Source organism: Pseudorasbora parva, chromosome 10 (genome assembly GCF_024679245.1).
Source record: "Pseudorasbora parva isolate DD20220531a chromosome 10, ASM2467924v1, whole genome shotgun sequence".
NCBI lineage: Eukaryota > Metazoa > Chordata > Actinopteri > Cypriniformes > Gobionidae > Pseudorasbora > Pseudorasbora parva.
Window position 1 is genome coordinate 24,032,987 of NC_090181.1, and position 16,011 is coordinate 24,048,997.

Consider the following 16,011-nt stretch of genomic DNA (forward strand, 5'->3'; position numbering starts at 1 on the left):
GTCAGCTCTCAAAATGTGTCCGACAAGTAAGATACTATACTCCTAATATATGTTTGTTTCCTCTTTTCATGATCTATATAACCCTTATCCCATAATTGTAATATGTCGTTAGGTGGACTGTCGGCTCGTGTTCTATTGAGTTGTTCATGAGAACGGTTTGTAATGGAGGGGTTTGACTTTTTCATTAAATATTCGACCTGGATTAGTAACACTCAGATTCTGTATGTTGCCTGGGTTACGTATGTGTGGGGCGGAGCTATCAAAATAGGGCCGAGACCCTTTTTGGGAGTAGGGTCTAAAAGCATGTTTGTTTTGGTGATTTGAAATATCAACAACGGTTACCAGAAACTTTAAAATACTTACCCAACCTTTAAAATACTGATATTCTGTCTATGACTCCTCTCTGAATCTACGGCTGCCCTGTCACTCTCTCATTGGCCGTCGGTTATCGCCGATGTAATTTTCAGTCAGAACACATTTCACACAGCAGGATTTTGAATTGCAGACAGTTCCATATATTTAGCATGACAACTATCTTGCGTCGATGACTCGTCGACGATTCTCTCTGATCGCATTCACAGTGAGATATTGTCACTCGCGTGCACGGGCACCAATTTGTCTATGATTTCAGGCATTTGTCAGCGATTTCGCAAAACCTGTGGGTAAATCAAAATCGGGACTAAAACCGGGCAGTGTGAACTCGACATTACATGTCAAAATGAGTTTTTACGTGCATACACATTGTCTAGTAATTTTATCGATTGACAGCACTAAAAAAAGTTTACATTAAAATAATATATACCCTACCCACTATCTATCTACCTTTTGTATATTGCACTGGATATTGAATGTTCAGGTATGACAGATTGATAAGCAGACATGCTTTTTATGACTGGATGTAACTTTTGATACTTTGCAGTAAAAGTGGCTCTCCTATTGATTTTGTCCTATCAGTGTGGCTCTCCTGAAAAAAATATCAAAGGCCACTGCTGTAGATGAACTCTGAGTGCAGCTAGAAAAAAACTCAAAATACAATTTATTGCACATACCTTTTGGTCCAAAGAGAGTGCCATAGCAGGGTTTATGACAGTAAGGCAATCCATCATGCTGTTAGAGAGAGAAAGAGAGAGAAAATATATTTGTTAATGACAATATCCATTTTAACTTTTGAATAAGTCCTATTTAACAAATTTTGTCAATAAAACACACTAAACTAAAACTGAATTGAACAAATAGAAATGCACTCAAATATTCAGACTTCCTACCAATAACAATTATTTTCTATAACATGTATTTGTAAATATTTTAATTTGTGCAACTAAAACCTGATTTTTCAAGTAAGGTAATATTTTCAAGAGAGAGAGAGAGAGAGAGAGAGTGAGGGGGGGCTTGTGTTTTGTGCTGGATTCATTAGAGGTCATTGTTTATCCTTCTCTTCCTTCCTGCTCCTCCCAGACTGCATAAAAAGACCCAGTCAGGCTCAAATCAGACTGAAATTCAAGCCTCCTTAATAGAGAGACTACACACACACACACACACACACACACATACACATTCACTATCTTTGTGAGGACTCTCCATAGACGTAATGTTTTTTTTACTGTAGGCTACAAACTGTATATTCTATCCCCTAACACTAACCCTACCCCTAAGCCTACCAATCACAGAATACTTTCTGAATTTTTACATTTTCTGAGAAAAAAAACTCATTCTCTATGATTTTTACGTTTGTTTCCTAATGGGACCTCAGTTTAGGTCCCCACGGTGACAAGTCCCCATGAGTCAATGTGCATTTATGTTGTCCCCACTGGAATGGAAAAACATGAACACATACACACATCTCTATTTTAGTGTGCAAGTGTTTTAATGTGCATGTGCATAAAAATTAAGCCAAAATAACATTCTAAACTGAGAAAACAGATATTTATTCATTTATATTTACAACCATCCTCCTCAGGCATTTTTATCTATTTTATACATTTAATTAAAAGCGTTGTCTCTATTGTGACGAGCTAAAAATACAGTTTGCAAAGAATCGAAAGAATAGAGTTGGGGGGGGGGGCAGTCTACACCTGCAGAGAGTGAACACCAACAACACAACCACCTGCTGTTTTAAACACAATAAGAGAGAGAGCTAGCACAGTACTCAAAAGAAGTAGAAAACAATAACTCTAATAAAAGAGTAACAAGGCTAAATATATCCCTCAGTAAAAAATGTGGAGAGCTGTTTGTCCATCCGTTTTTATAAACACAAATGAAAAAGCAATACAACTTACTTTATAATTAAACTAAAGCTGTGTGTGACTGTTCTTTTTGTGTGCATACAAGCGTGAGCGTGCTGAGAGAGAAGGAGGGAGAAGGAAGAAGGGAAGAGTAGCAGAAAGGCAGACGATTGTTTTCTGGTTTGAATGAACACTATCTTTGTCCCTACATTGTCCTTGTAATAGTTCTGGTAGACCCACAGTAACACTGTGTGGGAGAGAAAGTCCATATGCTAACAGATACCTACATGTACACTAAAGTTTTTTGAAATGTAGCAGCTGTATCATACTAACCATGCATTTGAAAAATCAATTTCTCCATGAATTTCATTGCGATTAAGAATATTATGATTTACATTTCCTGTAAGAGGCAAGTAGCAGTAAAGCCCAAGAATAAAAGAATGTTTCACTTCCTGTTAACACAGTCAGTCTTCACCCTGCTCTTCTTGTCTGTCAATCTCTTTTCTGTTCTTAGTGTAAAAAATGACAAAATAAATCAAAATCTAATGCTTTTAGTAATGAGTGCAGAGGATATTTATTCCTTATCCTTTTATTCTTTGCTATTTTGATGTTCAGGGTTCAGAGGAGTATGGGAATGGCTTAATGTAACCTTTTCAAGAAAACAAACATGATTTTTACATGATAAATAGTAAATGTAATTGTAATCTTTCCCTGACAGTGAGAGAACATTCCAGACATATCAAAGGAGGTTACTATAAATACTGATTATCTGTGTTTACGGTCATTGTAGGACTTTCAATTCCTCAAACCTCTACTCCGGATGATTGACAAGTCTACGGGTAGAGTGTAGACTTACTGAGGGATGGATGAACAATCATCATTTAACCCAAACAGGCACAAAAGACATCTCAGATCACTGATCTAGAAAATCTCCTAATGTATCAGACAAGACCATCAAACTTGTCAGGACAATTAGGAGAAGGGAGAAAAGAAGGAACAAGAAGAATGTACAATGATTGGCACCGAAACAGGCAAGGACTTGGATGACCTAAAATCAGTTGAGCTTTTAGAGTTGGTTGTGTGATTTCCTGCTAAACTATGACATTGAGGATCTGCAGCCCATAAATCTGCAGACCAGCATACATACAGATCAAGAAGCAGGACATCCACAATCCCATTTATATGTCATCGAGAGAGAGAGAGAGAGAGAGAGAGAGAGAGAGAGAGAGAGAGAGAGAGAGAGAGAGAGAGAGAGAGAGAGAGAGAGAGAGAGAGAGAGAGAGAGAGAGAGAGAGAAACAGAAAAGACAGACAGGCAGAGAAATAGACAAGACAAACAGACAGAAAGAAAGACAAACAAGATAGACAGATAGACAGAAGTGTAGACAGACAGACAGACAGACAGACAGACAGACAGAAGTATAGACAGACAGACACACAATCAAGACAAACAGAGAGACAGACAGACAAAAGCATAGAAAGACAAGATAAGACAGTATAGACAGACAGACAGACAGAAGTATAGACAGACAGAATTATAGAAAGACAAACAAACAAGACAGACAGACAGACAAACAAGACAGACAAAAGTATAAAGACAAAATAAGACAGTATAGACAGACAGACAGACAGACAGACAGACAGACAGACAGACAGACAGAAACACAAAAGTATAGAAAGACAAACAAGACAGACAGAAGTATAGACAGACAGACAGAAAAACAAGACAGACAGACAAGACAGATAGGCAGACAGACAGACAAGAAAGAATGATCCCAATGATCAGAGAGCGAGTTTTCATTAATGACATCTCAGCCTGCAATATCAGCTTTAGTTCTGCTTACCTCCGCATGGCCTCCAGGAGACAGAATTTTACTACATCGTTCACATTTCAGACAGAAGCGATGCCAGTTTTTCCCCAGAGAGCTCACTTTCTCAGCTAGAACAGGGAGAGAGTGTAATGTGTTATCTATCTGATCAGTGTACTGAGGTGACCGCTTTAACTGCAGTGATATACTCTATTTCTAAATTACACACAATTAATAAGATCACAATTGTTCTGATAAACTTCTATGTTTGGCCACTTTACAGCTCAGTCAAATGACCTCCTTTTTTCTAAGTGGGTGGTTCTTGGCTAAAAACACTGCAAACTACATGGACCGCACTGTATGTTAACAGTCAAAAGCATGACTTTAGAAAAACTATGTTCTGGAGAAAGCAAGGAAAGCAAGAAAAAAGAGAAATATCAAGCATACACTGCCATTCAAAAGTTTTGGTCATTAAGAATTAATTAAAGAAATAAGAAAAAAGACTTAATTCAGCAAGGATGCATTCAAAAGTGACTGTAAAGACAGAAAAGTTTAAAAACCTGAATAAATATATACCACAACTGTACCTCTTTACATTTGATAAATGTTTCTTGAGTACCAAATCAGCATATTAGAAAGGATTCATTTATTAATTAAAAATTTTATTTTAAAATCTAAAAATATTTCACAACATTACTGTTTTACTTGAAAAATATTTTAGTTTAAATCCAAGAGACAACAAAAAATTATTTCTAACTCTTAACATTTGAATGGTAGTGTACTTAAAATCTTGTCTGGCTATCACCAGACCAAACTCAATTTAATATTGATCATTGGTCTGGGAAGTCTGCTCTTTATTTTCTATTGCACAAGAGGTGTGATAAACAAAAGCATAAATTAAATGACCGTATGCAATTGTATAGTCCTTCAACCAATCTGACCACAAGAGGCATGATCAACCGGCAATGACCCATCGTTTCTCTATCCATCATCGTGTTAAACCTGCCAATAGCGCGCCAGGTGGATAAGCCACTAAAAGAATAAAAGTAAAAGTAATTAGTAATAAAGTAAAATAAGCCTGTGATTGGTTCCCGCAAAAGTGTAACAGCAGTGGAAATGAATGTACAGGTTTCCAGCCTGAGATGCAGAGCAAAATCAAATCGCCGGCAGATCAAGGTTGGTTTACCCAGTCTACTTAAAATCTTTATACGACTTTCATAATTACTGTTACTGTAAATTCATAGATCTTTTCAGGTGTGTCCAGCTCAGCAAATGCTAAAATACAGCTTAACACAGAAACTACAATTGTGTTTGCATTTGTGCATTTATGTCTATCGATGTATCTATAAACAGTACTTACAAGAATATCCACACAAAACACTTATTCTATAGGGTGGGGTCTGTCTCTGTATGTGTGTTTGCAGCTGAACAATGCAGCATCAAAGCAGAGGAAGAACAAACTCCTTCTGAAGAAAAGCTCCAAATGGAAATCCTGTTTCAAACCCTGCTGAGTCAGATCTGCTCCTATCAAGAGGATGTTGAAAAGTGCATCTTATCTCCAACCTTTCTGATCTTCACAAGCAGTTTATGTGCATAATCAAATGGACAAGTTCGTCACTGATAGAAACTAAGCATTGAAAAAGTAGAAACACTACCATTTAATTGTTAGCGGAAAATAAGATTGCTTTTAAGATACTTTTTTTTTTAAATCACTGTTTTCAACATTGATAGTAATAATAAATGTTTCTTGAGCAGAAAAATCAGCATATTAGAATGACTTATGAAGGATCATGTGACTGGAGAAATGTCTGATTGCCATCAAAGGAATAAATTATATTTTAAAATGTATTCAAATTGAAAACAGTTATTTTACATTGTATTATTATTTCACAATATTGATGTTTTACTGTATTTTTGATTACATATATGTAACCTCTTAATGACCCAAACTTTTGAATAGTAGTATATGCTGATCTTCAGCCTTTAGTAATGTTGTCCAACTTCCATTCCACATAACTGCTTGCGTGTGTTCTCTAGCTTGTCTATCAGCGCCTGAATTTAAAATAACTACAAGAAAAAAATCAATAGTTTGCTATGAGCAAACACAAAGTAAACAGCCATGAACTTTGAAGCACAGGAGTAAGAAATATAAGTGACAAATGATTTAGAGAAAGACACACAGACCCAAAAAAGTAATAAAAATAAAGAAATACATATAATTCTTTGTATATTTTCTGCACTCTTAAAAGTAAAGGCTCTATACTGGCGTTGGTGGTTCAATGAAGAACCTTTGACATCGCTTTCCATTCAGCAAAAGGTTCTTTATAGTGGAAAAATGTTCTTAAAGGTAGGGTAGGCAATTCCATAGAGGCTAGCAATAGCAAGTTAAATTTCAAAGAGCAAGATTCAATTCAAGAACATTATGGGTTGCCAACTTGCCAGCTCATAATTATGGTTATGACATGGTGTAAACGCATTTGGACTGAATGCAATGATTGGACAAACATTTTATTCCTGAGACTTTCACAAAAGATTTTCATAATATTTAGACCATTTCAATTATTTATTGCTATCAGAGAGTTTAAACCAGCAAAACATTGCCTATCCAACCTTTAAAGCTGCACTCTGTAATTTTCCGTCCGCTAGAGGGCGCCTGTTCAAAACAAAGGCGTACCAAGTTTGAGCTCAGAATCTTGGGACATGTAGTTTTCACCTCATAGCCGGTGGAAAAGAATCGGGATAGGACTCGGGCAGAAATCAACTTCATGGATATGGTTAATAAAGTTACTGTAATATGAAACAGAGCAGGACCAAATGTTGAAGGAGCTGAGCAAGGCCACTGGGGCGATTGTTATGCAACACATGGCTCACGAGCAGCGGGACTTTTATTATGACGGACACAGTCACCGGTGCTATTTCTGCTTTTCGAGTTTCCGGCTGCTGTGACACTTGTTGTACACTGCCAATTAGTAAAGCATTTCTGCCAAATGAAACCGGAAAATGAGAGTAACGCAGATATGATGCAATTGACAGGCAACTCCCTCAGACGTCCCGCCTTCTTGGTTGAAATATTAATTTTTTCAAAATGTACAAATAGTTGAAAACATTTGGGATATAGTAAGAACTCAACTGAACAAAATATATAACACTGGCCTGGTGATTTTTGGATATTTTACCGCAAAAATCTTACATAGTGCACCTTTAAAAGACAAATGTCATTGTCTGAGACAGCAGAGAGTAGCTAGTCTTCTGTAAACCAGTCTGTCCATTTAGGGCTACTATAGAAACACGACGGCGCAAAATGTTGAGTTCGCTGTAAGGAGACCTGCGTTGTATGTAGATAGAAATGGCTCATTCTAAGGTAATAAAAACATAACGATTCATTATGTAAGGTTTTTATACACCACTGTAAACATAGTTATGTATATTATATTGCATTTCTGTCAATAGATCCTCATATATTATATATATATATATATATATATATATATATATATATTACCTAATGAAAAAAAGAGCTAAAATATGATCCAAAAAAACATTTACCAGGTTGACACTGTGCTTGTGAAGAACTTACCCACTATCCCAAACCCTTATGCACTAACCAGCCAACATTCCTAGGGTCTGTCTCGCTCACACATTCCATCACACAAAACTAGTCGCAGTAGTCGGTCAATCAGAGAGCACACACTGAGTCAGACATTTTCAGATGTCTAGGCTCAGCAGGGATATCAAATCATCAAGCTGACATCTCCTCTTCAGCACAGCTAGAAAGACAGTTACTCCATCCGCTAACCTGCAACAGTAGCACAACAGATCCTCTCACTTTGTTCGAGAGTCCCTTGCCAAATTCTTACGTAACACTGTCACCCAATTCTCTTTTCATGGGCTACAGCATTTACTAACCCTATGGCTACGAGATGCCAGGACAGAATACTAAACAGGAGTCTATAACAAGACAATACTAGAACTACATCCTCCAATGTGTTTGTGGGAGCGTCGGGGTCACTTGTGCTTGACCTACAAATAACAATACGTCTGCACAGGCTGCAAGATTAAGCTTCATCTTTTACTTGAGACTGACAGTTTGAGGTCTGAGATATCCCTATGATGTATGAGGGAAAATTCATGATAGCAATATTGAAATTAACCTATTATTTTACCCTACATCTTTTCCTATGACCCAGTTGAAACTACTAGACGGATTAATTTAACCGTTTACTAAACAGACAAACTTTTTAGAATGTTTCTCAGAGACATCAACCCCGCTTTTTGGGGCTGTAAGTTAGTTCTGATGTGTACAGTTGAGAATATTAGTAATACATTTATTCATATGAATCCCGAACAGTAGAAGCACATCCATGAAGCAGGCTACTAATAAAAGATCATTTGTTAGACCATGAAATGTTTTGTAACTATTAAACTGGTACGAGCTCTTCAAGAGCCCAAAAAGTAAATAGATAATAGATAATAGTTCAGCTCATAACATTACTGCTTATAACTAAATGACTCCAAAACAAACAAATACATTTTTCAAACACTTATTATGTAACTCTGCCAAGATTTTAATAAGTTTATTCCTTTTAAAAAATAAATTACCTTTGAACTTTAAATTCTAGAACTATAAATATAATTTTAAATTCCCTGCAATTTGAGTCAGTTGCATCCACTCCAATGATATAATGACATTGAAATGAACGTGGCTCAGATAAAGTGATAAAGTGATAATTCTAGTGGAAAATTCTCACCGAAAAACACAGTCTTGTCGCATCTTGGACAAATGGACGTCATTCTCTAGAATAGTCTTTTTGCCACGCAGTTTCAGTAGGTTGGTTGCTTGTCCCTCAGCGCCGCTGCTGCACACTGTGTGAGCAACACAGGTCGCGCCGCCGCGTTTATTTAACTTTAAAGAGTCTCCGTCTCATGAATAATTAATACATTGCGTGACGTTCTACCAGTGAACTCTGACTGAAAAGTAACTATTCCTACTATGGTGAAGGAAGACTTGTAAATATCATAGACAGTAAAAGAAATGGACACAGCGACCCCATTGACGTCTACGGCGAAATAATGAAGTCAACCTAGGGGCACTCACTTCCTGATGGCTGAGCGAACTGCGCAGGCTCAGACTGAGCTTGACGACGTAGATGTGACGTGAGCCTCCTGTCTGACAGCTGTGAGTCTTCTAGTAGATGTGGAAAGCGAAAGCTGAATCACGTTGTTTAAATATTTTCTCCCGTTGCTTTTGGCTCACTATGGGCTTCTACCCATTCTTCCCCCTTGACTTTATCAGACTAGTCTCCAGGACATGTCTCCACGTCCCCCCGACTGTCTCATAGACAGTAAAAGATTGCCTGCGAGCGTCTCCTCAGGTCTATACGGTAATTTCTCTACTGCGCGACAGGGTCGCGTTGGTTATGACGCAATCGTTAGCCTATTTTTACAAAAACAGCTTCTGCGGGGCGATAGTGTAAGATACAAGGTAATGGAGCCTTTTATACATTGTCGTGTTTCTTTAGAAATATACAATGGACAAATGGAGTCTTTAAACGCCTCTGATGTAAAGTTATTCACTGTCAAAGTGACTCAAAAATGAATGGGAGTCAATGGGATGCTAACAGCAGGTGATGGCTTGGTTAGCAATGGCAGCCCCTAGGGGTGGAACGCTTTCCGAGCGCTAGATTACCCCCTTGGTAAATATTCATTAGGAAACGTGACTGGACCAAGCCTGCAGTCTCCCTCTCATTTACTGAAGCTTTCGCGCCTTGATCGCCCCCCGGTGACTGGTCCCAGTATAGCCGCCCCTCTGTGTTTTCTAATGGACGCGAGGCAAACTAAATAATAAAATTACACTTCAAAAAATGTTCCCCAAAGTTAGTGTATGTCACTGAAGGCAGTTATCATCACGATGATTTCATTTCAGGTGTTCGTTTTAAAAATAAGTTTACTTTGAGTTAGTTATTTGATGCTATAAAAACGGGGGTGTGACGTCATGATTGACAGCTGAGACTGACGGCTTCTCTGAGTGAAGTTGTCACCGAGGCACTAACGGACTTTTTTCGAAATTTTTGGGAGCAGATTAGATCTTTAGCTTTAATTTCTACATTTCCATAACTGTTTATTTCACACCAACATAATTAATTGTTCTGCATCTGTGAGAGTGTGGGCGGGCTTTTGAAATCGCGGCTGTACTTCCTGCTCTACTTCCTGCGCTCTACTGCGCAACTCCGGTCCCGAAATCGCTACTGCGCAGACTCGGTCCCAAGATGTCCGCGCCGTGCAAGGGCGCCTGAAAGCTTCAAATCTGACAAGCGGAAACGGATGATGTCGAGTCGTCCATATTTTTTTACGGTCTATGGACTGGACCAAGCCTGCAGTCTCCCTCTCATTTACTGAAGCTTTCGTGCCTCGATCGCCCCCCGGTGACCGGTCCCAGTATAGCCGCCCCTCTGTGTTTTCTAATGGACGCGAGGCAAACTAAATAATAAAATTACACTTTAAAAAATGTTCCCCAAAGTTAGTTTATGTCACTGAAGGCAGTTATCATCACGATGATTTCATTTCAGGTGTTCGTTTTAAAAATAAGTTTAGTTTGAGTTAGTTATTTGATGCTATAAAAACGGGGCGTGACGTCATGATTGACAGCTGAGACTGACGGCTTCTCTGAGTGAAGTTGTCACTGAGGCACTAACGGACTTTTTTCGAAATTTTTGGGAGCAGATTAGAGCTTTAGCTTTAATTTCTACATTTCCATAACTGTTTATTTCACACCAACATAATTAATTGTTCTGCATCTGCGAGAGTGTGGGCGGGCTTTTGATATCGCGACTGTACTTCCTGCTCTACTTCCTGCGCTCTACTGCGCAACTCCGGTCCCGAAATCGCTACTGCGCAGACTCGGTCCCAAGATGTCCGCGCCGTGCAAGGCCGCCTGAAAGCTTCAAATATGGCAAGCGGAAACGGATGATGTCGAGTCGTCCATATTTTTTTACGGTCTATGGACTGGACGCTCCAGGTTACCAAGCAACGTCAGGTTGACCTCATTAATATTCATTGCCTTCACCATAGTAGGATCGGTTATTTCGCATAGGGGAGAGCAGAGAAAAACGGCTCTGGGCTGCACAGTTACGCCACGCCTTTGGCTTAACCAATGAGAAATGTTTTTTACACGTCAATCAAAGCAAAAACTTATAAAGCAACCCATCATCATCAAACCTTCCCGTTTTTCATTTTCGCTTACTGTCAAAATTCAAAAGCTGTTATTAGTCTCTCTTTTTTTCTTTCTTTTTTGTCGTATGAATAGCTGGGATTATCATTTAAAAAAACTGCATTTGATAGTTTATGTCTCAAAAATGAGACCCTAACCCGGGTATTTCTAAGAGAACGTGATTTTTAATAATTCTATTTTCATCATCTTGATAGGGTTTTATACTGCCTCCTGGTGTTTTAGATCAAAACAACACTGCCAGATCAGACCTTGCACAGATTTTCACTTGAACATATTTTTAATAACATAAGAATTAGGAATTAAACAAGAATTTTTAACTAGGATTTATCTATTGGTCAGATTTCTGTTATGGATGATATTATCTGAGGATATGCAAATTAGTTCATATTTAATTACTGTGCCTCATTTCCATTTTTAAACATAATATTTCAGAAAACGTGTAAAATAAAGCATTTGTCTTTATGTACTGTGATTAACCAACTGGGGAAGTGTTTATTAAAACATTTACCCTATTTGCCTGTGCTGTCTCAACACATTATGAGGTTCTTTTTAAAATGAACCGCATTAAAAGGACCCCAAATTCATCACTTAGCCTACTCAATGTCATGTTGTTCCAAACGTGTCTTTCTTCTATACAGAATACAAAAGGAGATATTAGACTAAATGTTAGAGACCGACAGCCTCAGGCTACTTTTCTTTCCCTCCCCTATACAATGAATGGTGTCATTCTGTGAAAGGCTGTCATTCCACCTAACATCTCCTTTTGTGTTCCACCAAACAAAGAAAGACATACGGGTTTGGAACAACACAAGGATAAATAAATAATGACAGAATTTTAATTTATGGACTCTGTTGAATCCAAACTTTGTTTATTGGTGCAGAAAGTCTTTCCAGTGCTCTCATTCATTCTTCTGACTGTTTACACTACAGTAAAGATACTGTAATTAGTGCAGTCTAAACAGATGGCTGTGAACGATGGAGGCCTCAGTAAATGCACTTGCAGCCACTGGCATCACCACTGAGATAATAGATGATCTCACACTTGTGTCCTTAGATAGGGTCATAGGTCACCTCGTGAGAGACAGACATCCATGGTACCAACTGTTTACAACACAACTAAATCTCACATGGTCTATTACATAACCGTGTCTCACTGTCCATAAGCTTTATACCCTGAAATATAGTGTTAAATGACTTCAGTATAAAAAAGTCATGTTAATTGCACACAAATAAACAAACAAACAATAAAAACAGCCCAAAACACCTAACCAACCATACTTTATATTTGTGATGGAGAAAATTAAATAATAGTAATAAAAAGAACAAAATCTTAAGAGTGTCATGCCCTCACAGCCACCAGACACTGCCACGCCCACTCGTTCACCATCACCGGCATTCTGAACACCTGGGCACCATCACCAGTCACCCTATATCAACCTGGCTCACCTTCACATTCACTGTCTGGTCTTGCACCGATCCAACCTCAACTACCTGTCCTTCATCGAAGTCCTCAACTACCGTCATCTCCGTCTCCATCATCATCGTCTTCAGCTTCACCTTCATCATCGTCTTCACCATCATCGTCCTTCGTCTGAGTGTCACCACCCTATTAAGTATTACCTGTGTCCGCAACCTCTGTTAATAAACTTTGCACTTGCACTTATCTATCTGTGTCCTCGTCTGTGTCTGACAGAAAACCAGACCAAATGCAGAGCTCGCCGGACACAGGCGGCAACCGCACCGCACAGACCACTTCACCACGCTGGTTCACGCTATATGGTCCTCACTGGTTCACGACACTCCCTCCACCGCTACTGAAGCTATCGTGTTATCACCTGCACAACCGGCACCCGTTACTTCGTCAGCTGCCTGCGTAAGTCCCATGGCCTGACCAGCAACCTACGGCGCGGCGGACGATTGCAGCGGGTTTCTCTTGCAATGTAACTTGAATATGGAAGCAAACTCCCATCAGTTCCACAGCGAGAGAGGCCGGGTGGTGTTTATCATCTTATTACTCTCGGGAAGAGCCCACAGTGGCCACAGTCGCTATGGGAAGTGAATGCCCCCATCATTGGCTCAACAACCGCCACCTGCACTCATCTTAAAGAGGTATTTGGTCAAAAAACTGCTGAATTATCTGTCCATGATCAACTGTTTTCTATTCGCCAAGGCAAACGAGAGACAGCGAGTTCCTATGCACTGCGCTTCTGCACACTGGCCTGTATGAAAGGATGGAATGAATCAGCCCTTATCACGCCTTTCGCCAAGGCCTCCTCGCTGAAATCAAACAACTCATTGTGGTCTACGAGGACGCCATGGGCTTGGCAGCCCTCATCCAGAAAACCAGAAAATGGATATCTACCTGTGGCCTCTCCTCACCCGCTGCCGATCTTCTGCCTGCTTAGCCATCTGTCGCACCTCCAGCACCTGAACTCCTGCAGATCGACTCATACCATCTCACCACCACCGAACACCAACGCAGGATTTCACAACATCTGTGCCTGTATTGTGGGGAAGATGGACATGGCATTACGACCTGCCCCGTGCGACCCACTCGGCCAGCGGTGAGTACCATCCAATTATCTCCTTTAATGGCAAACTTTACCAAGACGCCAGTATTCGTTTGTAATTCTCACTCATCTGTTGCAGCACAAGCCCTCATTGACTTCGGGTCGGCGGCAAACTTCATCAGTCAGCAAACCCTCGGAAAGCTAACCATCCCACGTCAACGTTGCCCTGTCGACCTCAGAATCACCACCATTCAGGGAAAACCGCTGAGCTGAGGTCGTGTCCGCCATTTCTCCCCCACACTTACACTATGCGTGGGTCATCTGCATGAGGAAACCATCACGTTTATGGTGCTGGAGGAGTCAACCGCAGGCATCATCCTGGGACGCCCCTGGTTAATATTACACCAGCTGCATATCAATTGGTCCACCGGAGAGATCCTGCAATGGGGTAAGAACTGCTTTGATCGTTGTATTCATCGTCCTCGCCGAAAAGGTCCGTCATCATCGTCAGTTCCTTCATCATTACCTGTCCAGTCCACCTCAGTAGAGAGTCCCGATACTCAAGTCAACGTGGCGATTCCTCCAGCTTACCGGGCGTTCCAGGATGTCTTCAGTAAGCGGTTGGATACCAAACTACCACCCCATCGGCCATGGGACTGCGCCATCGACCTCCTGCCTGGGGCTACTCTACTGAAGGGCTGCGTCTATCCTCTGTCCATCCTGGAACAGAAGGCCATGGAGGAGTACGTGCATGAAACGGTCCAAAAAGACGTCATCTGACCATAGACCTCCCCTGCCGCTTCAAGCTTTTTCTTCGTGGCCAAGAAGGACAGAGACTCGCAGCCGTGTATCGACTACTGTCACCTCAATTCTCAAACCGTCAAATTTAGTTATCCTCTTCCTCTGGTCCAATCAGCCCTGGAAAAGCTCCGTGTGGCCACCATCTTCTCCAAGCTCAATCTCAGAAGTGCCTACAACCTCATTCGCATTCGCAAGGGAGACGAGAGGAAGACAGCCTTCATCACTCCCTCAGGTCACTATGAATATCGGGTGATGCCATATGGGTTGTCCAACTCACCCTCCGTCTTCCAAAATTACATGAATGAGGTATTTTGTGAATTCTTAAACAAGTTCATCATCATCTATATCAACGATATCCTCATCTATTCTAGTGACCTGAGGGAACATGCGGAGCATGTCTGTCAAGTCCCACAAAAGCTCAGAGACCATCACCTTTATCTCAAGCTCGAAGTGCGAATTCCACGTCTCTACTGTCCAGTTTCTTGGGTACATCATAGCTTCCTGGGTTTCGCCAACTTCTACCGTCCCTTCATAAAGAATTACAGCCTGCTCAGCTCCTCACTCACCTCTCTACTCCAGAACCGGCCCAAGTCTCTGTCCTGGACTTCATCGGCCACAGAGGCCTTCCATCAGCTCGTGTCGTTTACGGATGTTTACTTACGCGACAACAGCATAGACATTTGAAGCAGTTTTACTCACCGGCTGTTTCCAAAGCAGGACCGAACCTTTATCGCTGGGACCGCTCTGTCAAAAACCCACTTCGTTGGTTTGATTTGGTAAAGTCCTGACAGCAGTGAACATTGGAGATCCACTTTGCGACGCGACTAAAGCGATGTTGTGAAGCTTCCCGTCATTTCTGCGTTCAAGTAGTGCAGAAACAGTGTTCACGGACGACTGGATCTGCAGCTGAGCAGTGTTTACGGGCGTGCATTTCCTCTCTCGCTCTAGTCACGCGCGCGCGCGCCCTACCGGGAGAAGAGCCCGTACGGCCCATACAAGGACCTTCCGTTCTGTTCACGTCAAGTCGAGCCACACTTGAAAAAAACTCTCCGAAACTTGTGAGAAACCGGAAGGAGTATTTTTAACACAGAAATACTCCATCAAAAGTCCAACATTAGTTTTTGAAACTTTGTCTATGTTTAGGATGGGAATCAAAGTCTTTAACAGTGTAAAAAGCTCAGTATTCATGAAACAGCATTTCACCCCCCCCCCCCCCCCCCTTTAACTCCAAGTCTTCCAGAGTCGCGGTCAAAGCTGATTCGAAAGACCGCCGTTCGCCAGTTTCTGTGTTTACTAGAAGCACGCAAACGCAACTCGGCCATCGTCATTATGACCCGCCCACCGACTCTATACACGATGTGATTGGCCCAGCAAGAGTTAGGCGAATACAGCTCAGAAGGGTATTGAGAGTTGCTAGATGACACTCGCGGGCAGATTTAATTT

At 40.7% G+C, this 16,011-nt stretch overlaps 1 protein-coding gene across 1 annotated transcript in view; it reads right to left on the reverse strand.

The window, feature by feature from the left end:
• crip3 (cysteine-rich protein 3) overlaps positions 1–8,935 on the reverse strand; it is a 15,865-nt gene extending 6,930 nt beyond the window's left edge. Inside the window, exons 1-3 of the mRNA XM_067455612.1 lie at positions 8,778–8,935; positions 4,066–4,160; positions 1,050–1,107 (exon numbers count right to left, since the gene is read on the reverse strand). Of these exons, the coding sequence (XP_067311713.1) occupies positions 1,050–1,107; positions 4,066–4,160; positions 8,778–8,820 (196 nt within the window). The 5' untranslated portion in view covers positions 8,821–8,935. The remainder of the gene's footprint in view (positions 1–1,049; positions 1,108–4,065; positions 4,161–8,777) is intronic.
• Between the last annotated feature and the right edge of the window lie 7,076 nt (positions 8,936–16,011).